This window comes from Glandiceps talaboti, chromosome 9 (genome assembly GCF_964340395.1).
Source record: "Glandiceps talaboti chromosome 9, keGlaTala1.1, whole genome shotgun sequence".
Lineage (NCBI taxonomy): Eukaryota > Metazoa > Hemichordata > Enteropneusta > Spengelidae > Glandiceps > Glandiceps talaboti.
In genome coordinates, this window is record NC_135557.1 from 8202011 (window position 1) to 8226554 (window position 24544).

The 24544-nt window shown below is 35.4% G+C and overlaps 2 protein-coding genes across 4 annotated transcripts; one reads left to right on the forward strand and one right to left on the reverse strand.

Moving 5' to 3' along the window:
- The first annotated feature begins 2738 nt into the window (after positions 1-2738).
- LOC144439748 (FAS-associated death domain protein-like) lies at positions 2739-8544 on the forward strand. The gene is made up of 4 exons (XM_078128982.1): positions 2739-2898; positions 7062-7115; positions 7780-7921; positions 8312-8544. The coding sequence occupies exons 1-4, from the start codon at positions 2839-2841 to the stop codon at positions 8542-8544; spliced, it is 489 nt and encodes a 162-aa protein (XP_077985108.1). The 5' UTR covers positions 2739-2838.
- A 2625-nt stretch (positions 8545-11169) lies between these two features.
- LOC144440156 (voltage-gated purine nucleotide uniporter SLC17A9-like) lies at positions 11170-23832 on the reverse strand. 3 transcript variants are annotated; one of them, XM_078129433.1, is made up of 9 exons: positions 23700-23832; positions 21087-21213; positions 20086-20305; positions 19675-19774; positions 17841-18065; positions 16646-16742; positions 15787-15909; positions 14377-14548; positions 11170-13065 (listed from the first exon to the last, which is right to left on the reverse strand). In XM_078129433.1, exons 1-9 carry the CDS (start codon positions 23819-23821, stop codon positions 12896-12898), a joined length of 1356 nt encoding a protein of 451 aa, XP_077985559.1. In that variant the 5' UTR covers positions 23822-23832; the 3' UTR covers positions 11170-12895. The 3 variants fall into 3 exon arrangements, with proteins under 3 accessions (XP_077985559.1, XP_077985560.1, XP_077985561.1); XM_078129434.1 differs by lacking the exon at positions 23700-23832 and adding an exon at positions 22101-22171; XM_078129435.1 differs by lacking the exon at positions 23700-23832 and adding an exon at positions 21686-21969.
- Between the last annotated feature and the right edge of the window lie 712 nt (positions 23833-24544).

The window sequence follows — 24544 nt, forward strand, 5'->3', positions numbered from 1 at the left end:
CACACACTTGGAGATAGTTTTTTTTTTATTTCGCTGAATACAATAAGCTTACACGAAAACACCAAAAAAACGAATTTAAATGATAATTTGACTAACCTACGCATTTTACTACCAAACCAGAACGACTACAGAGTTTCAATGTGTGGAACGATTTTTTTTTTACCTCTCTTGTAACATTTTTTTTATTACGAATTACACAAACTAAATAAAACACTGATATTTGCCTTACACACATCTATAGAGAGACAGACAGACAGACTGACTGACTGACTGACTGACTGACTGACTGACTGACTGACTGTCAGACTGACTGACTGACTGACTGACTGACTGACTGACTGACTGACTGTCTGTCTGACTGACTGACTGACTGTCAGACTGACTGTCTGACTGACTGACTGACTGACTGACTGGCAGACTGACTGTCTGACTGACAAACTGACTGACTGACTGACTGACTGACTGACTGACTGTCAGACAGACTGACTCAGACTGTCAGACTGACTGACTGACTGACTGACTGACTGACTGTCTGACTGACAGACTGACTGACTGACTGTCAGACTGACTGTCTGACAGACTGACTGACTGACTGACTGACTGACTGACTGGCAGACTGACTGTCTGACTGACAGACTGACTGACTGACTGACTGACTGACTGACTGTCAGACAGACTGACTCAGACTGTCAGACTGACTGACTGACTGACTGACTGACTGACTGACTGTCTGACCGACTGACCGACTGACTGACTGACTGACTGACTGACTGACTGACTGACTGACTGACTGACTGTCTGACTGACTGATTGACTGACTGTCTGACCGACTGACTGACCGACTGACTGACTGACTGACTGACTGACTGACTATCACACACATGAAATGTTACATTTTATCTCACGGTGATGTTGACAGTGTGATTGAATTGTCCTTCTTTCATCCGACAGTCTTATTTATTTGTGTTCACAGTAAAATAAATGTTTGCACGCTGTCAAAGTCTGTATTTTGTTTAACGTAATCTCTAAAAGAAAACTTCTTGTGAGACATAAAAAAAGCGTTCTGCTTAATTGAAACTCTATGCTATGGTCACTCTGGATTGGTAGTACTTTATCTATTCTATTATTTATTTATTAACTAAAATATTCAGATTGACGGCAGTAGTTATTTGAGACCAGGTCCTAACCACACATTGCGCATCTATGATTTTCAAAAAGAATACCAGGGCAAGTATGAATGCGTCATTGTTGCGGAGTGTTACATCATCCGAAGCGAACCTCAACACCTCACAGGTAATACTTGTATCAAACAAGGGCAAAACATTAGTTTGCCAACAGTTTTTTTCACAGAATTAATGTCACGGTGAATCAATACACATGCCGCAATATGAACGAACATCTCGAGACAGAGACGCGCGGGCCGCTACACGTTTATACCATCTATCTGGGACAATATTTTGGAGTCACGCATGCGTGAACGACGTGTGACGTCACATCCCAGAATAACACCATGAGGGCTCAGGTTGAAAGCTAGGAATTATCCAAGTATTTTGGTGTAGTACAAAGTTTTGCTTGCAAGTTGTTGCGCTGCAATGTGACTAGCATATTTAAAAGAATGAATTTAAAAAAATGAACAGATTACTGAATTACAGGGTACTTGTATACGTATTTGAACGTAACGTGATTGTGTACATTGATTTGCATGAAGGGTGAATAAAGTAAAAGTGCAGTATTTTACATTTTTTGCTAATTTACAGTTGCAACAATGGACGACACTCGCCCACCAGATTCCTATCCTACGAAACATCCTTTTCCTTCTCAAAGTTCTGATGATAGTGAGAACGATAGAATAGTAGCACTTTTAATAGCCATAGCGCTGTTCATAGTTTTGTTGTGTTTGGCTTCAATAATTCCGATTTATAAGTATTGTCAACAAAGAAGAAGGACACGGAGACAAGTAGACAATCAAGTTCAAAGACAAACAAGAAATGGCATTGAAATGAGAGACCCTGGTGATCGAAGTCAGCATGCTGCACGTCATCCTGTAAGTTGATTGATGAGTCATTTTGCCAGTTGCTCATATTAGCTAACTTAGTCTTAATAAATTTAAGGATACTTTTAGCGGACCAATGCACACATTACAGAGACTTGATTTCATATAATGTTCAAAATGCTTGGTGACCCATATGTAATCGATAGACGTAATGGTATAAGATAATATATTCTCTTTGAAGGTTGAAGAAGAGCACGTTGGGCTTATTCCGAGCTCTGATAAAGTAGAGACACCTTCTGTAGTTACCGACGCTGCATTAGGAGTAGGTTTATTTATTCATATGTTTAACATTGACATTAGTCAGGCAGTCCACACAGGTGACAAACACTTGTAAATATGGACCCTAAAACAGCTGTTAACGAACGTTATGTTATTCATTACCTACTTCCTAAAATATACGGCACATTTGCTAGATAACATTAGATTATTACCATTATTTTTAGATTATATATATATATATATATATATATATATATATATATATATATATATATATATATATATATATATATATATATATCAACACATTCTAACCCAAACCAAGACTATGCAATACATAGTAATATTGATGTGTGAACCAGCAATCCCCATCATTTCCAGTGTAGGACACAGCAGTGCTTCATGCACTAATCGTAACATAGCAAAGGTAATACCCCCAGGGACACACAGACAGGAAGAATAGCGCCCTCACAGTCAATTGTACAAAGGGCAATTGGGATTCAGTTTACTTGCATTTAGTTTACATAATTAATCACATTTTTTTTCTAAAGGGTCAAGAAATACAAATGTCGGATAATTTTCATCAACCTGATGACAGAACACCGTTGACCGACAACAGTAGTACAGTAAGTTATAAGATAGATAAGATAAAGTAAACATTTGTATAGCGCCAAAATCCAAAAATAAAAATTGTTCAGAGGCGCTTCACAAAATATATATTAAAAAAAAAAAAAAAAAAAAAAAAACTTTCCATAAAATACACAAAGTCTAAATTATGCAATGGAAAAGAAAATGTTCCACAAGTGTTCCTTATGTCTAAAAAAATCAAAAATAAGTTTTAGTTCAGATAATACGCTTAGAAATACGCTTCTCTAAAAAGGTAAGTCTTGATACTCCCTTTAAAAGATGACACTGTTTGACATTGTTTGATTTCCTGTGGTAATTTATTCCATAGTTCTGGTGCAGCAGTAACAAACGCACGTTTTCCATAAGTATGTTGAGCTGGGTTAATTGTGAGAAGAAATTTGTCCTTTGACCGAAGTTCGCGTACAGGCTCATACCGATTGAGTAGATTTGATAGATATGGCGGTGCTAAGCCATGAAGTGCCTTGAACGTAATCAGAAGAAGCTTGAACTTAATTCGTTGCTGTATTGGAAGCCAGTGAAGTTTGAACAGTATGGGTGTTATGTGGTTTGTCTTCTTGGTCCTGGTGATTAATCGCGCACATGTATTTTGAACACACTGTAATTTCTGCAGATACATGAGTGGTGTACCATGTAAAAGGGCATTGCAATAGTCAAGTCTGGATGTTACAAATGCATGAATTAACATCTTTACTGCATCTTCAGAGAGATATGGTGTTATTTTACTGATGTTTCTTATATGATAATATGCGGCCTTGCAGACTTGGTTGACTTGATTTTCCATGGACATTCGGCTGTCAAGAGTTGTTCCAAGGTTTCTAACTGCAGTGGATGACTGTATCTGGATTCCTCCAATGTTCATGGTTGGTTTATCAAGTTTACTGATATTTTTACTTGAACCAAAGAAAAGTAACTCTGTTTTATCCGGATTTAGTTTCAGCAGGTTTTCATTCATCCATCTTTGGATACATAGTACACAGTGTTCCATACGCAATATGTTATTGTCCATGTATTTTAACTTGAAACACAGATAGAGTGTGGAGTCATCTGCATAGAAATGAAAATCTATGTTGTTCTCTCTTAGTAAGTCACCAAGTGGAGATGTGTAAATTGTAAACAGAATCGGGCCAAGTACTGATCCCTGGGGAACACCATACTGGAGAGTGTGACATTTTGATGATGTATCATTTACTTGTACTGTCTGTTGACGATTTCTGAGGTATGACTCGATCCATGATAGTGCAGTTCCTGTAATACCCATACGATTTTGTAGCCGAGAGATAAGGATAGAATGGTCCACAGTATCGAAAGCTGCAGAGAGATCAAGCAGTACCATCATCACGATTTTACCATTGTCAAGTGCTGAAAGAATGTCATTTTGTACCCGGAGAAGTGCTGTTTCTGTACTGTGGTGTGTCTTGTAAGCAGATTGCATGGGTTCATCTAACTTGTTAGAGTGTAGATGATCATTGATCCTCGTTGCAACGACTTTCTCAATTGTTTTCGACAGGAATGAGAGGTTGGATACTGGTCTGTAGTTCTTCATTATTTCTGGATCAAGATTTTGTTTCTTTAATAGTGGCTTGACTATGGCAGTTTTTAACTTGTCAGGTACACATCCAGTAGAGAGTGATAAGTTGACAATGTTGACAAGGGATGGTAGTAGATCATCAAGCACTTGTTTGAGAATTGACGTTGGTATTGGATCGAGATTGCAACTTTTATTTGGTGATCTTGTGATTATTTTTCTAAGTTCATCTTCATTAGTGGGTTCAAAGATGGCTAGCTTTGTAGATGCATCGTTTGTACTTTGGTTGGTTGTGCAATTACCACATGCTTGATTTTGTAGATTTACTCGTATTGTCTTAATTTTATCCACAAAGAAGTTTGAGAAACGTTCAGCAATTTCTTCAGTTGATGTATGTGAAGGTAGTTGCATTTCCTTTGATTTATGGAGCAGCTTATTAACTACATTAAACAGGGCTTTCTGGTTGTTTCCATTTTCCTGAATGATATGGCGATAGTAGTTGATTTTAGCGCTGTGAATTAACTGGTTGACTGTAAGACACTGTGATTTATATATCTGGCGATGAATCGTTAGTTTTGTCCTCCTCCAGTTCCGCTCTGCCAGTCGCCTCTTACGTTTTGCATCTCTTATTTCATCATTATACCATTTTATGTTTGGTCTCATAATGACAGTTCGTTGACGTATAGGTGCATGGGTATCAAGGATATTACGTAGCGATTCATCATACTGATCAATAAGTGACGTAAGGACGGAAGAAGGTCGAGTGATCAATGGTGAATTTTGTATATCTGTACAAACATCTTCAATACTGATGTCTGTTATTTTTCTCGATGATAATATCTTTCTCGTAGGCTTTGGTTTGGTGACAGGTATTTTAAATGATACGGCAAAATGATCTGATATTACTGGATCTGATATTTTAATGTCTTCAACAGTGTTCTCTGATGTTCTTGTGATGACTAAGTCCAGCATGTGTCCTCGTTGGTGAGTTGCTTGTTGTACATGTTGAGTAAGATTCACAGAATCCAGCATGTTTCTGAACTGGCATGTATCCCAGTTGTTTTCATCATCTAGGTGTAGGTTGAAATCGCCTGTTATCAAAAGTTTACCAGGTGATACACATTTGGTTGACAGAAAATCAGTGAATTCTTCAAGAAATGAGGAGGTTGTTGATTTATTCTTAGTTGATGGTGGGGGACGATATACAACAATTAGCCGGCATTGATCAGAGGGAGATTTCAGTAGAGATTCCATATATTCAAAAGACTTGAAACTCTGTTGTTGTTGAACTTTGGTGACCTTGAGATTGTCTCTGTACAGCATTGCAACACCACCACCTGTACGTTTCAATCTTGGAGTGTGGAGTAGTTTATAGCCATTTGGAGTGACCTCACCCATGGCGAAATGGTCAGTTTCATTTCCAGTTAGCCAAGTTTCAGTGAGTAGTACCAGATCAAACTTGTTTTCAGTTACAAAATCAGTAATCTGTAGTGTTTTATTCATGATTGACCTGCAGTTGAGAAGACAGCTTTTCAAACAATTTATTTTGTGTGTAGTTGGCTTGACACTAAATGAAGAGGCAATCTTCACAAGATTTCTATATCGTGCTCCTTGATTGGTTGATGTATGTACTTGTGGCAGATGTCGGGTTGTTATTCTGACTGGGATGGCACGTTTGTGATATTGTCCAGCAGCACATCCTCTCTTGGTATTTAAGGTCTTGCATATATTAAGAGAGTTGAGTTTCTTCCAGGTGTTGGCATCCACTCTAGACAATAGTGAACTGTTGATTACATTGTTTCTAATGCTGGTCAACATGAATCTGTTGTAAGACAGTAAAGGCATACCTTGCATCCTAAATGAGGGTGATGTACCAGGAGATTCCAAGAAATGGTCAGAGAATCCAAAAATGCGTTCAAATCTTCCAAAGCAATGAATAAAACTTCTTCAAGAAACCACTTTTCCAAAGACAGTATATTCATAGGCAGTGTGGTTGATCAAAATCTGTTCCAAAAGTAAGTTTTAGCAGAAAAATCGGCAAAAACTGTAGAGCAAAATTTGAGTGCAGCATCAAAGCGCATCTCATCAAGTTGACATGTTAGCCCCTTCTATATCGCAATCCCATCACAGAGTAATCCTCAACTCAGACCACGTGGTTAGAGTCCTAAATAATATTTAAAATACGAGTATTTGCCATGTATCCCATTTATATTTTACAAAGGTACGAGACCATCGTAATGCAAAAGAAGCATTTATGGTGAGTGACAAACAGAAGATGGATCGTCATTTTCAGTTGTACTTCACACAAGCCAACTTAACCTTTCGAACAAACCATTATGGGATAGATTTAAACCGCGGTTATTTTACATCATGACGACCCCCGACTACTGGTTGAGTGGTACTCAAAATACAAATGAAGATATTGAAAAACGCCATTATTTTCCCTCTTTTCATAAATTGCGGAAAATACTGACTTTGAGGAAATTAAGTGAACAAATTACTTTTATTTCTTAAGACAGTACGAATTGTGTGAATACCAATAGCATTCGAGTTTTCTGTTATTGTAGCCAAATAATTTTCTCCCTCTTTGTGTTTTTGCACTGTCTCCTCAATTAGTCTGAACACTTCTCTGCCACCAACAATGAACAAGGGAACAAAGAAGATGATAAGGTAAGCCATGTATAGGAACAAACTAAGTAAGACGCGTGTGCCCTGTGTAATTTTGTGTTTTCTGGACGGATTGATGGATGGATGGGTGGGTGGGTGGGTGGATGGATGGATGGATGGATGGATGGATGGATGGATGGATGGATGGATGGATGGATAGATAGATAGATAGATAGATAGATAGATAGATAGATAGATAGATAGATAGATAGATAGATAGATAGATAGATAGTTAGATAGATAGATAGATAGATAGATAGATAGATAGATAGATAGATAGATAGATAGATAGATAGACAGATAGACGAACGTACTGAGATAGCGGGAGGGTGAGTCATGGTGGGAGAGACAAATAGAGTATGTCACACACACACACAGAAGACAGAATTTGACTGCATGTCGTTTTATATAAATGATTATATTCAACTGTTGGTGCGCCTTTTCTGACGAATGTATATGGGGAGATCTACTTTGCTTGGCCGCATCATTGTGTAGCTATAATTTAATGAAAAACATACTATTATGCATGTCACTATTTATTTATTTACTTACTTATTTATTTATTTATTTATTTTATTTTGTTTTAAATTATTTCATTTTATTTTATTTGTCTCTCTGCGTATGTCTGTCTGCCTGTCTGTCTCTTTCTTTGTTTGTCATTCTGTAGTTGTGTTATCGGTCTGCTGACCCATATAACTACCAGACACAAGATATTATCCAGTCAGATAGTATTGATGGTGCCAACGCCAAACCAGTCATCGATCCATTTTGTGATATCCTCTATCAAGTATCGAAGGAAATAACAGACGGTAAGTTGTAATCACTGTTGCTTTGGTAAATTTTTCACCTTTGAAATTGTAAATTCCTTCCATAAAACGATTTACTAATAAGTTTTAGCAAAACATCGGATTTAAATATTTGATTGTTAGATATCGAACCTTGGTAAGAAATAAATACAAACTTTTCTACATTTATTGTGGTAGGCCGATATTGTACTTCAGTGACGTTTTGTCAACGATATGGTGCAGTTATTTCAAAAGTAATATCATTTAAAAGTGGAGCGCAGAGGAAATATGTGGTTATTTAGTTATGAGTCTAGTCTGTCACGTGTCAACTGAAATATTTTTTTAGTGTATTTCCACGTACGGTTTGATTACTGAACGAAAATAACTGGATTTTAACTCCATTTACATCTACAGACAAATTCAAGGAGATGAAGTTTCTCTTGCAAATGAACATTCCGAATGCAGATAGTGAAAAAATATTACAACCTTATGAGCTGTTCACAAAAATGAAAGAATTGGGAATCATCAGGCCAACCGACACGAAAGTCTTGGTAGATCTACTAAATAAAATAGGAAGAAAAGATCTTGGAGAAAAGATAAATGCATTCGAATTCCATAAAACAAATCTCACTGTTTCAAAGTCGTGAGTGTGCGAACATTAAGCGGCTATGTGGATGAGAAATTGGTATTAGGTTAGAGGTTGAACTAAAGAAATAGCTCTCGGATATGAAAGTCCGTATTTGCAACTCAATAAATTTCAGATATTGCTTACAAATCTGGATAAACATAAGTAATCAATTCTGCACTAGTAAATGCAAGTAAGCAAGCTATTTATGCATCACGAACTCGAAGTTTCAATACATGAGAAAATAACAGATACATGGGCAGACGGGACCTTATCTCGGGATTGTGTTTACGCAGTTTATTTACAAATCACTACTCATATGTACAGTATGGACTCTATGTTTTCAAAAAAAAAATTCAACAGAAAACGAAGTAAAGTTTTTCAGTGGTTAAAATCCAACATCAATACCCATTTCTCATCCATATGGGAACTTCAATTGTTTTTTATGCGCTATTGAAATATAGACAGCAAGTATCATTTACACAAAATGATATTTTCCGACAGTACAGGTACTTACCAAAATATTCCATGATCAAGGCAATCAGAAAGGAAATTATGTTAATGCTTTAATTGTTTGAGTAGCTTTTCACTGAGCAGTTTAAAAAAAATGTAGTATATATAATATATAAAGATATACGTAATATAATCTTCTAATCATGCTTATAATGATGTTATTGTATCCGAGTACTTTAATACATATCAATGATAAACAAATAAAGTGGTGGAAGTTTACCTTTTATTTTAAATAACATTAATAACGATTAATAAGCTCACTACAGCGGAAACTGAGCGTTTAGCTAACTATGCTAGACATTTATAATTATTGATATTCGATGGGGTAGATTTTTATGAGCGGGTGATGGTTGTGCCTTTTTTGTATTGATATAACCACCTCTACTCAAGAAAGTATAAACCCCACAATATACTCATGGACGTTATCAGAAATGCCTCCCTACTGTGAATACAATTAAACCAACGTCCATTCCATTGTTTATTTTTAAATGAACCTGTCACAGCAATAGGTTCAGTTTGTGTCTATCTCAGATAACTATCTGAAAGTTCGGTTTCCCTTGTTGTATATTAATGAGATACTTGTGTACTTTCTATAACTGTTAGAGTTTTAATGTTTGTTAACTCCTACATAACACTATTAATATCATTATTTTCTTTCACAATATATACGATTGAAATCTTCACTTTATGTAACAGGTACTTTGGAATACTTGTAGTTCCGTTGTTGTTATTGTTGATGCTTTGAGTGTAAGTATTGTATTGAATCAAAAGGGATTTCAACTTAAATATTCAATATTGCTAAATACATGTACAACAGCTGATATAATCAGTGTTAATGAAACTCATTTATCAAATGAAAAAGTTATTAGAATTGATGGTTTTCAATGGATTGAATTTAATCGTCAACTTATACATTCTAGGGCTCGTAGACAATTCAGTGGAGTTGGTCTTTTTGTTAAACGATCTTCATACAATGGGTACCTCGTATTTGTGAAAACAAAGTTTATAATCATGGTATCTTAGGTGTTCGGTTTTCTAACAAGATATCAGGGTATTCCTTTATTGTATTTTCATGCTACCTTCCTCCTGAGAATTCACCATGGAGTAGAGATGCAACTCGTTATTTTGGGTATCTGTTAAGCTAGATTTATACATATGATAATGAAGTGAATTGTATTTTCATTTGTGGTGATTTGAACGTTCGGATGGTTCATTTTAATGACAATATTAATGATATTGATGACATTCCAGACACACATCAAATCGATTCAACTGTTAATCAACACGGGCGTGACTTTTACTAGTTTTTGCTTGAAATGGAGTTTTGTATACTGACTGGAAGATGTAACATTCAAAGCGATAATTTCACATTATCAATACCTACTAAGGGAACAGATGCTGTTGACTATATCTGTGTGCCACACGATCAGTTGCAATTCTGTGCTAATGTTATTGTAGTTACAATCCAGTCTGTAATTCGTGATTATAGTTTCAAATTGTATAATTTGCTAGGTGACAGGTGCAAAGTCCTTGACCATTCCTTGCATTTTGTTGACTGTTGTGACCATCCTTGTTTAATTAATGCAAATAGGAATCGTACTACTGATCAGATGCCATCGAACTTTTTACATCGCAGAGGGAGGGACATACATACATACATACATACATACATACATACATACATACATACATACATACATACATACATACATACATACATACATACATACAGAGACAGAGAGAGAGGGTGCGCAGGTTGAAAATGATGACATTTATCGGAAACTGTGTCACTGTATAATTATTGAAATGGACAGGACTATTCCGAAATTCGATTGTTCTAAACACGTACGTAAGAGATTTCGTCCTCGAAACCCATATTGACCCTACACTTACCGCTCTATGGAACACTATAAAAGAAAAAGAAAAAGCTTTTACACGATTCAAAGGCCGTAATACGACGAGATGTATGTGACGTTCTGAATTTAAACAAGCCAGACTGGCATTTAATAAGAGTTTACGTTTCCACCTTTCACCATACATGTTCGTACTAATTGCAACTTTATGTCCCTCGATCTGGTTTCAGGTTTTACCTTATACCATATTCCTTCACTAACATTAGCAACTAACACTTAATCACAGTTTTCTACAGCATAATATTGTCTTTTACACTACACACACATGTCTAAAGCAACTTAAGTGTATTCAAAATATTGTAATTTTATTTTCTAAAATAAATTTTCATTTTAAACTGAATTCCACTGTTTGCATTTCATACAAATGAATAATTTATGGACACAACTAATCGAATCCATAAGTGAGTAATATTATTGGATAATCTGTTAATAGTCATCTTAGATATTGAATGAGACAACTTTGTCAATATAGCCTACCTGTAGACTGTTTGGCCTATCACTATTACCTTATTCTGCTATCCTAACTGACATTTTGATTTTTGAGATTTTCGCTGTCCCCAAATCTACTCTGTCTACTATTTTCAGCTGGTCTTGAATGGCATTCCGCCATAGACCATGATTGGTCGAATTCAAATACATAATTAGACATTTAAATCGTGCATTCGGTATACATGTATATAAATGTGACCCGTCAAACCACATCATTTCTATTCGAATTACTCCAATGTTTGGCACACGTTTATGTACATGGTGGGCGTAGCTTAATTAATATCAACTGGGAATAGGGTCAGAATAGACGAGGACAGCGAAAATTTAAAAAAAAAATCCAAATGTCAGTTAGGATAACAGACTAGGGTAGTAGCGATAGTCCTTGAAATCTACAGATAGGCTACTGTTAATATATTATCAACCAGTGAAGTATACCCTATTTCAGACCCATACATATATATCACAATATGTGGATAAAACATGACGTCATCATTTTTAGGTATTCACAATTCCTTAACATTGTTTCATTTATGAGTGTTTACTATGTCCAATATCTCTCCACGAGAAGTTATAAACACCAGGAATGTACAAACATGTAAACAAATCCGTTTTAAAATATATAGTCTATTTATGTATATAATTTTCCACATTCAGATTCGATACACAGATAATAACTGGGCCATTCATGGCATGTCATGGTTCAAATCTTGTCGAAGGATTTTATGCTGTGGAGGTTGTGTTTGACTGATGTGCGGTCATTCGACCATCAGGACTCCAACAACTAACATGCTATTCCCATCGTCGTAATCCACTAGCCGCTTTACGGCAGCACTTAGCAGACGTCCACACACAAAGGTAGTGGTTGAATTGACTACCATTCATCGACTAAGATTAAGAGCCAATCAGAGGGTCCAATTTTTATTCAGCATTATCAGCGTCAAAGTAGAATTGTTTTGCGAGAAAGCGAAACTAGGTACCACCGTATGAACTGGCAGGTAATATTTTTCGAACAGAAAATGACAAACATTTGCTTGTGTAACCGTTCTGTCAAATATCAGGTATAATAAATGGTTCGGGAGACGCGGCTGCCATTCCAATGAGGCTTCTCTCCGGCAATACTCATGTACTGGTACGAGAAGAACGATTGGTTTCATTTAAAGTTTGCATAAAAATTGTCATGATGTAATTCACAAATTGTCTATCATTAGTTCATAGTTTCTTATACATGTAATATTGCATTGATTTATAACTTATTACGTTGATTTAGATATTCTGAAAAGAAGCATGTTGTTAGCTGCCATACTGGAGACGGTTTACAGGATGGAGAAGGGTTAACGACGTCATAAAAATAAACTTTGTTACTTGCAATTTTTCGACCACTAGGTAATAAAATCATGCAGTGGCGTAAATTTACTCATACACCCAATGTCCCCTGACTAGTTTACAGCATCCCCAAATTTAAACAATTCTCTCTCCAGTTCCGAAAATCATGAAAATAATCCAACCAGTAAAAGTTAGAGACCCTGTTATACTGAAGACGATGCTCCAACTGTTAAAATAGTCCATTAAGTGACCACTGATGTATACGCCAAGAAATCCCGGTATTGCACTTATGGAATTCATAACTCCTGTTTGAATAAAAGAAACCACAAGTCTTAGATATCACACGTCCTTGTATATCTCACCCCTAATCCCTGACTTCAATGACTAAGTACTTATTTCTATACACATAAATAAACATTTTTTGTAATTTTAAATAAAAATGATAAAATATCCATCATTATTCTTAGCTTGTATATAAATTACAAATTGCTTATCTATTTTTAGTTTTCGTCATGTTAATACGCTTTAAACTGGACAGGAAAGAGTTGTAGTCACCTTTCATTGCTTTGAATATTGAGTTTTACTACTTTTCCCCAATTTTCGTCAATTTCGATGATAACATAGTGAGAAATGTGAATGAACAAAATCCAAATTAGATGTGAAGGTATTCTAAGTATACACTGTATACCTCTCTTAAAGTAGATTACGCCTAGAAAATGAACTCTTTAAAATTAAGCCGTTTTTTGTTCAAGAATACAACAACCCAGTTTCAGTTTAAGATAAACAAATTTCTGGGGACACCATACACATTTTTGAAACAGAGGTCAAAATTATATCAAAACTTCACCATTTTTGAATCCAATATGGCCGCCGAATACTATGTTAACTCTGTTGGAGAATAAAATATTGACGATTTCCTTGAAAATAGGATTGTTTTAAAAGGAAAAAGTTTTCATATTGTAATATTTGGAGAGAATGGAAGAAATTAGATGTTCAGAGAAATTGTTCCCATAGGACATTCCACCTTAGCAGAAAAGGAATCCGACGTTCATTACTGATCAATCACACTGTGTATGTAAACTTCATCAGTTAATTAATACTCTTCAATGTTCAGTGAGAATCATGCCATGGGTGACTTAAATCACACCACTTCCATTATAACCGAAAAAGGTAATGTTTGATTGAAACTTTGACGAAAGTGAGGTTCCTATAAATTATATATTGAATATGTAACATTAGGTTAGACAATCTTCTAATTCTAGTTTCATATATTACCATGGATAATTGTAATGATTGCCCGGAAAATGATATAAAACAATCCCTTTTATTTGAATGTGCTATGAACAATATTTCACGTCAGTATGTGCATATTGATTAAGGATGTTTTTTACAATTTTCTGATGAATATATATATATATATATATATATATATATATATATATATATATATATATATATATATATATATATATATATATATACATATATACACTTACATGTATACATATATATATATACTTTTAATGATGACCATTTAATCATTCTAGTTGAAATGCCATAAGTATGGAAAAAATCAATATGATCTGAAAATAGATTACGATGAAATCAAACCTCACCGTATACAGCGCCAGCATGAGTTGGTGCCAAGTCTTGAGTGTTTGCATATGCCCCAGCAGTACCTATGTTGTCCATCGAAAAGGCGTATGTGATTGCTGTTAACGTTGTAGCATAGCATGTCATGTGTCCAACAAACATTAGAGTTGTGGTATAACTCAAAGAAGCCAGTGTCTGTAAGATGAAGAAACACATGAATGAGGGGAGAATACCATTGGTACATTTATTAAAACCACTCTAAGTTGAACAACAGACTTTACTAACTTGTAAATATTTCATAACTGTTACAACTTAAACACAGAACTACCCTATATAAAGAGGATTATGACTAGTCTATGCAAATGCGGGAAATTCAAACTGCTGTACAGAGCACTAGCTTCTGGGTCTTGCTTTCAGCATTTTGTCTGTACTTCGGTAATGAATCATGTACAAATTGTTTGTTAATGTTGAAAGATGGTAACTTGATACTCAAATTAGTTGAAAATCAATCAGTTTGTATCATAGAATGTAAACACCTTTCAAAATTCTCCTTCAAACATCTGTTTAGATTGTGTGTCACTCAGGATTATTCAAATATGCGATATTTGCATATGTGAACAACCCAGATAGGGAATGTTTATATTTGGTGATTGCTTGCCAGTGAGTCACCACAAGTTCTCCACCTCCAAAACATACAGTCAGTTAGTCATATGCAAAATAGGGTGCCAGGCACAGGCAGTCATGCTTTTAAAGTGGCCCAAGCAGAGTTTATAAGCTTTTTACTAAAGTGAAAAATACTTAACATGAAACTTCATTGAACTATAATGAATCTAGTATATTGTTAACATCGATATATGCCTTCAATGACAGTATAATTAATTGTTTTCTGGTATTGGTAGAACAATTAATTGCATGTTAGGGACTGTCTAGACATTGTTTATATGTAATACAAAATTACGTAACAGGATCGTTTACAAGTTATCTTTCAATACCAAATCCGAGTTCAATCACTTGCAAGTGACGGTTAAGTATGCTTCAGTAAGTTGAATACTGGAAGTACCTTCTGAACAAGCAGTAAACATTATGTCCAACAAGTCTTCTTAGAAGACACAGACGTCTTAAATACTTTATATCCAGGTGGTTGAATGGTGACATGATTGCAAAAGAAATTAGTGGCAATAAACAAATAAATAAATAAATAAACAAATAAATACTATAAAGTGTCTGTGATATGCAGGAATTTGCATATCTTGCAAAACAAAGTTACGTGCATATGTACCATGTGATATGTCACCTTTGTATCAGGTTTGAATGAAATGGATATTGCATCCTTAAGAAATGATGTATTATTGATACAGGGGCGGACAGACGTATGCATGCATTGAAATGATTCCGTAAAATATAGGTTATAACTTGAAAATGTATTCATCTACCTGTATAAATTTTCTTGTTGTAGTTTTACTAATTCCGCTTGATATCATTCGATCAGCGATATACCCACTAAGCATACAAGGCGGAGCAGCAACCAACCAGGGTACAACATTAAACACCCAGCCCTGTTGGAGATAAAAGTTTAGATACACTATGATATTTTCCAAATTTTAAAATTGAGTATATTGTCACAAACTTGAACAACCTCTTATGAGATATGCTATTAGACAACACACATGCATTTGGATTTGGTACACTGACAAAGTTTGTCTACAGAACGGTAGCAAGAAAAATCACCATGTTTGTGGTGTTAACACAATATTCTCATTTGCCATTTAGTCACGATGGTAAACAGAAGTGAATAGGGCCAAAATCAACAACAATGGTGTACGAGATACATTTCCTTCAAATTTCAAATACATGTACACCATCATATTTGACACGGTTTTGCAAAATGTACTACTATATTGTACCAGACACTATATCTGTAAAATTTAGTATATTGTATCTGACACTAATTCTGTAAAATTTCAAACACACCATCATATATATTTTTTTCAAAGCTGTGTACAACTTAGTCAGAGACTCTTTCTGTAAAGTGTCATACTCATACCATCAATATTTCCTATGTACAAAATTATCATTACCCTACATTTTAGCGAATCTTGAATAATCAAGGGACAAGATTTTAGCTATCTGTCATGACCTAGGCGTGTAAGATTGAATCAGACAACAGTTTCACTTTCAACTTAACTATAAATAACGAAATTTCATAAAGCATTGTTGGTAGGTTTAGCTTATTATGTTATTTTCGTACATATCCTCAATATTTCACCAAATACAATTTTTGTAGATTGTTACCTTTTCATGGGGAAATTTTTCAGTAAAAAATGTTGGCAGCCAGTTAAATAGTAAATGTCCGGAATAACCACCGCAAAAATTAATTATGATCATTGCCCTGGATGGAATAAAGAAAATTGGAGTAAACTTATTATTTGAAATTAGTACATAAACAGTCATTTTAGTACATTTTATTTTTGTTATTAAAACATCGCTTTGAACTCTACAATTTTATACTGATTGTAGAACATCGATTATGAATATAAATGGTAACAAAAACACATAATACGAAAAGTCATATTTGACCATTTCTTTTCACCTGGGGTAACATTTGAGCAGATATGTGTAAATGTGGTGAGTATGAGACGAAGTTTCACCTTTGACCTAATTTACCCACGGTGATCTCTCACCTGGGGGTTGTATACAGTCAAAAATGGTACTGCGTCGCGTACTACCCCTGGACAGAAATGGTGGTTAGGTGGGTCAATGGTAAAGTAGGTTGGTAAATTAGTCTTTTAGTAGGACGATGGTTATATTTGAATGTTTAAGCAATTCATTGATATTGTTTTATTGTTGTCCGTCCCTCAGCGATATCTGACAACATGATACATATATTTTATGACCTGATATTTTACTTACAAAACCTTTATTCATAAGATATGAGAACTATTAAAGCATGCACACGTTTTAAGAATTCAAAGAGAAAATATGGAATGTATAATGCTGGTCGTTCTGTGTCATGAAAACGTGTGTCTACGTCATTAGTTCTGCTGTGCGCGAAAAAAAGGAATCATAAATGTTACGACTCGCCATCTCTTCCACGTTCATTTAAAATTATTATTGCACAGGTATGATTCTGCTATTCTCCAATATTGTTCTTCATTTAACAGCAGAATAATGGCCGAGGACACAGTATGGTAAATGAGGTATAGCAAGTGGTCATCCTACCACCCGTAAAAAGAAATAAGGGTTCGAGCTGGGCTTGAAGGGACACACAAGCACACATTTTGGTGACATAAGGGATTTGTCGACACTAGTCTTTGACCCAAAGTAACAAAGTTCCCTTATGTCACTAGTATTTTCCCTAGCTGAGTTAAGGAAATATCGGGGTAGGGGATATAATATCTCACTGCATAGAAATATCTCCTTAATATCTAGATGCTCTTAATACGTAGAATGATTCAGTATTGTGAAGGGTAAGCGACTATCTACTTACCAGAATGCTCGATGTCTTAGTAATATTTTCCAAGTTTCCTTGGTTGTTATTTCACCCTGTGATCTCCCCTTCCTTGTTGTACATCGCTGTATGCATCTTTTTCTCATAAGAACTATCCTTACTAAACAAACCCAGAGAATCGACAATACACCGAAAAGATAAAAATTAATTTCCCAGCCATATTTGGATAAAAGGTACGAACATATACTTCCACTTGTTATTATTCTGCAATAAATGTGAAAACATTTCATTTATTACATGCAACACTTAGGATACTATACAGGGTGAATTTGCATATATTTGGTTCAGTAAAATATTCTACAGGGATACTCTTCTCTCTAAGGGATACATAAGCTGCACGACACAAAAGGAAGTGATACTCATCCACAGACAATCAGCTCCTAGAGAATGTATGTTTGTTTGTTTTTCAAGCCTTTCAACTAAGGAAAACACTCCTGAATTTGTTATCGATAAGTTCCTTTTGTCTCTATATTTATACTTGTTTGTTCACTGTGTAATCGCCTGCATTTGGGTGGGAGGCCTTGAAACGCAATGAACTGTACTGTATGCAGTGTGAAAATTATCTAGACCTTCGCACAGAAAATACAGGATCTATATATTTGATCTATATCTCGAAATCTGAGTTATGACGTTAAGAATCGTCATTATTTTGTTATTCGTTAAGCTCTGCAATTACGTTTGTGCAGGTGTAACTATATAATTCTCAAATATATATTTAGCCCACATGTAGTCTTGAAGTACTAACTCTACTGTTACAGCTATCCTAACTGCCATTTTGATTTTTGTAATGTTCGCTTGACCTCTAAGTCTACTTAACACTTTTTAGATCTGCTAGACTAGAATGGGGATCCCTACCCAGAGCCTGGTCATGATTGGCTTAATACATAATTAGACATATTCAATTTGCTCAACCTGGTCACATGATGAATCCATAATTAGGTGTCATCATGAGTATTTGAAGACTTGGAAGACGTGCGAAAATTGAAAATTTCAAAATGGCAGCTGGGTAGCTGTAACAGTATAGTAGAGTTAATCCTGCAAGATTAGATGTGGGCTAAATATATACTGAAGAATTGGTTTAGTCGTTCCAGTCTACAGGTAGGCTACAGTTAGGATAGCTGAAATAGTGTAGCAGCGTTAGTTCTTCAGGACTACAGGTAGGCTACAGTTAGGATAGCTGAAATAGTGTAGTAGCGTTAGTTCTTCAAGACTACAGGTAGGCTACAGTTAGGATAGCTGAAACTGTGTAGTAGCGTCAGTTCTTCAAGACTACAGGTGGGCTACAGTTAGGATAGCTGAAATAGTGTAGTAACGTTAGTTCTTCAATACTACAAGTAGGCTACAGTTAGGATAGAGGAAATAGTGTAGTAGTGTTAGTCTTTCAAGTCTACAGGTAGGCTACAGTTAGGATAGCAGAAATAGTGTATAAGTGTTAGTGCTTCAGGTCTACAGGTCTACAGGTAGGCTACAGTTAGGATAGCTGAAATAGTGTAGTAGCGTTAGTCCTTCAAGTCTACAGGTAGGCTACAGTTAGGATAGCTGAAGCTGTGTAGTAGTGCTAGTTCTTCAAGACTACAGGTAGGCTACAGTTAGGATAGCTGAAATAGTTTAGTAGCGTTAGTTCTTCGAGTCTACAGGTGGGCTACAGTTAGGATATCTGAAACTGTGTAGTAGCGTTAGTCCTTCCAGTCTACTCTCTATTTGTAACATTTACATGAGTAAGAGGAGAAATTACATTCATAGAAGATTTGCCGATGTGACATAGAATACATATGTTTTGAGTAGTGTAAAGTGGGTCTGTTTTAAAACCTACCCTAATGATGCACCAGTCGCAATTGTTGTATAAAACAAGTTTCGCCTCTTCTCCTGTACTTTCATAACCGTTATACTGGCAATGGTTGGAAAATGAAAAGCTATGGATATAGGAATGGACAAAATAAATATAAAGATGGGCAATCAACAATTGTTTATGGAAACACAAAGCATTTTAATTACAATATCCAGGTACGAATATGAAGCTGTAATGCCGAGTTGCCCTCACTTGCCGTTGAATTATACATATAGTAACTTTAAATGTTGTTGTTGTTGTTGTTGTTGTTGTTGTTGTTGTTGTTGTTGTTGTTGTTGTTGTAGAAATAAATGTGGTTCGATTTTCCATGTAAATCTCTCATTTCTCGTTCTCTAGGAATACAACAATGCTAAGTATTTAAACATTCTCACGCACCTTCAGTCATACCAAATATGACTCTAATTACTGCAAGGAAGGCTAGCTGTGAAGGTTTATCATCAAATGTATAAACAAAGAATGGAAATATGGCTGTCTGTATACCCCATCCAATGGCAGCTATAGTAGCTACCTGGTCTCCACCAAATCGATCACTTAGATATCCTGATAATACCTGTGTTGTAGGGTATCCCCAGTAAAAGCTGGACAACACTAAACCCTGTAAATACAAATTAATGTACTTTATTCCTGGTGCCAACCTACAATAGCAACAAACTATTTTTCTTAACTCCAAAATTGCAAATTCTGACCTATTTTGCGGGGGGTTTTTTTGTTTATATTTTGTCACACTTTTTTGATATTGTGCTGATAAAAATGCAACATTTCAAAACAATTAATGTTTTTTGCAGAATTTTTGCATGTAAAATCCAAGTTGTGAAAAAATAACCGAAGCTTGAAGATTATGATGTAACATTTATCACATTTGCTAAGAAAATAAACGAACGAACAAACGAGTGGAAGGGCAGACAGACGGACGAGTGAGTGAGTGAGTGAGTGAGTGAGTGAGTGAGTGAGTGAGTGACTAAATAAATTAATTCATTAATTAATTAATTAATGACAATGGCTTTCAACTGATAATAACATGGAAGAGAAATTGTTAGTTATAATGATCTTTAAACAAATCGTTAAACAACATAGACCAAGTGTGTTTGTAACTTCATGAATAACTACTTCTTCTTCTTTAACAAAAGGTTTTAATATCAAAAATGTGTACCGGGTTAGTTTTTGTACTTACAGAAAGTGATTTGAAAGAAAGAAAGTGAGTAAAGATAAGCATTTAATTTTAATCAGAAGTATTTATGTATGATTATGTCTCTATATGTACACAGACTAGACATGGGGAAATAGTTCTATAGGTTTATTGTAAAAGAAACACAACCGTGTCACATAAGTGAAATGCCACACCAACCCCATTTCCGCTGTAAATGTGTTGAACTCACCGTTTCAGACTTGTCCCAGTCAAACTGATTTGACATGATGACAGCACTAACCGGTAGAATATTTCTACATCCGACAGTCAGGGCTGTTAAAATAAATATCGCTGCTCCCCATATCATTTCCTCCTTTCTGAAATAGAAATGTAATGAATCTCACCAAGTAAAGGCATAATCAAATTATTCATTAAGTTTTAACATTCTAACTATTTTATTTGTTGTTGTAGAAGTAAAAATTCAATTTATATTCTTTACAAAATGAACTACATTAAGTATACATAAACAATTTCATATATATATATATATATATATATATATATATATATATATATATATATATATATATATATATATATATATATATAATGATATAAAATCAGTTTATTTACCCAAAACAAATATATCAGTGTGTAAATTGGGAGTCAGGAAATGCTTACAGGTAGTCTTCGCCTGTAACCTCACACACACACACACACACACACACACACACACACACACACACACACACACACACACACACACACACACACACACACACATATATATATATATATATATATATATATATATATATATATATATATATATATATATTACCAACTTACAATGACTCTGCGGATATCACGGTTTCGACGTCATGTCATTCCGGCCATTGTATATAGAATTTTGCATACGGAGATTACATTATCCAGAGTGATATGGTTCATTCGATAAATGCTGTGTTCAATGCATACATAACTCTGGCAGTGCTCAAGTGATCATTCGTAACGTCCCTGAACTCAGGAAGCCAAGTACGATTTCAAAGTGAACACCGACCAAACTAAAAACTAGTCTACTGACCTAAATTGGGATTTGTCCCTGACCCAGGGTCATTGACCTTTATATGTATTTATCATATGTCAGCTTGATCGCATACCGTGTATATAATATGTATACGTCATGTTTATGGAAATTTATATCATGGTAACTTCAGGTAAAGCAAACATTATGTGTGCTGCCGATTACCCGCCCAAACTATACCTTATCACACTTTTGCCGACAAGTTGATCTTTGATTATTTTTCTGCTTCTCATTACCCGACCGACCCAAATTTTCAACTCCGACAGCAAAATAAAATAAAAACTTTCGCACGCCCTTAATATTTTTGCGGTACAAGGCCCTGGCCTCGCTGACAAGAATAACCAAGTGTCTGGACTGTCGAGGTCGACGTCATCCAGTCATGGCGGCGGCGACAATACTTGTCCAATCAATCCAATAAAAAGAAGATAGAGAGAGAGAGGAGGAAAGGGAGAGGCAGAACCATGAAAAAGATGATGATTTAGTTTTTTACTTCTTTCTTTTTTTAAAGAACCTATTGTTGTCATAAAAAAAGTAATGAGAAACTTTTAAAAAAATATACACATTTTAAAAGAAAAGAAAAGAAATGCCATTACCGGGTATATAAAAAAGTATTTTACAAGATAGCCTTTCTGCAATTTGCAATACAAAGTTCATTTTGCTTGGCCTATAAACCATAAATTATTTTGACCATTCAATTCCATAGACAGTGAAATGAATTCACAGACATCACTACACTGTGTATATAATATCTAGACGCGGTATTACTTAAAATGGTGTTATGTCAATTATTAATATGTGAACTAAACATATATGCTTTTCTCTTCAAGCTATATTGATCAAAATATGATTGGAATTATTAAAAAAAAAACGATTTTAGTTTTCCTCGTGAAATAATCACTGTCGTATAAAGTAAATATGATTGCACTGCAAACATGAATACGGAGGTTAAGCAATCGTCGCCAATTCATCTTTGGAACATGGGGATGCGTAGTATTTCTTAGATTGTTGTTTTCCTTGTTTACAGGCTAAATATAACAACATTTTGACTTGAATATATTCCCGCTGTCTTTATGGGAAGAACTACTAGTTGTCTTGGTACAGTAGCACATAGCATATATTGATACATTTGTAGTAGCAGGATTCGTGTCATGTTTTCCTTTGGTACAACAATGTAAGCAATAATGCGTGTCCCTGTGTGTAGGAACATCCTCTGTTATCGCAGTATAATACAGCACGGGTTCATTTAGGGACGCAAAATGTCACGCAAGCTCAATAAGCGAATCTTCGTTCGTTGTTGTGGGGGGGGGGGGGGTTCTCACGTCAGTGCGATTGCTGAACTTCATGTTCGCATTTCTAACAACATTTTGACGGAAAACTTTCACTCCTTCAATGATGACAGCTTGTTTATTTATTACTGAGATGTTGATAAGTTGACATAAATTTACTTCTAATGTGAGATATGGTGCTGGGTTTCTGGTAGTATTTGAATATGTTTACAATAATGTTTTTACATTACATGGATCGTAGTGATGTTACCCCTACAGTTTTCATCATAGTTTACATCATATATAAACGTTTGATATCGCACTTGTGAACGTTCGCTTGGGGGTTGACCTCAGTAAACCAACGATGTTCGTTTGTTGAGCTTGTGCGACATTTTGCGACCTCATCCCCCACTCTATAGGGACTCGCTGTTATGATACTTATTTAGTCTAGTAGTACCACATAGAGGTACTTTGTAACAGTTCGTGCAAAAATGTCGGCTTCATGGAAACTCACCGTGTCCAGAATGTAAAATCTGCTTGTACAGAAACCCTTTTCTCATTAACATCATCAAGCAGCAAACCTTCCTCGGGACAACCCTCTGACGACTCGTCATCGTCAACAGCGATCCGGTCCATTTTACTATAAACCAGCTATTCACTCAGCTGGCAATATATGACCCTAACCACACATGCGCAGAACGTTTCATCTAGGCTGAAGGTCCTTCAACATTACAATAGCAATTGCTCATGAGTACTCCGTGGCATTGTACCGATTCTATGCATTCACTTATTTTCTGCAAACCATATGGTGTGTCTAGTACAAAGAGTCAATATTTAATTCTCGCTTGTTTACAATAGGACAGGATAGCTGTACTTTGAAGTGTGTGGGTTCGTTTTGTTTTGTTTGTTTGTTTGTTTGTGTTTGCTTTTTTGTTTGTTTGTTTGTTTTGTTTATTGGGTTTGGTTTTATTTTCGAGTATTATGGGGGGAGGGTTTAACACGCCTGGAATTATCGACAAGAAAGTACATCCACTCTCTTATCGATAAAGCACTTAAGACCATAATTGTTTTCTTTTCTTTTCTTATCTTTTCTTTTGCTGCGGACAATCTTTCAATCTAGATGTTAAATTTATTCATGGTTCATTGATATATTTCGTACTCAGCTATGACTAACCTACGTAATTTACTACCAAAACCAGAAGATCATCTAGAGTTTCAATTTGTGGGACGATGTGTTTTTACCTTTCACGCAACGTTTTTTTGTTACAAATTACACTACAAAATAATGCACAAAATAAGACCTTACACACATCTATAGAGAGACAGACTGACTGACTGACTGACTGACTGACTGACTGT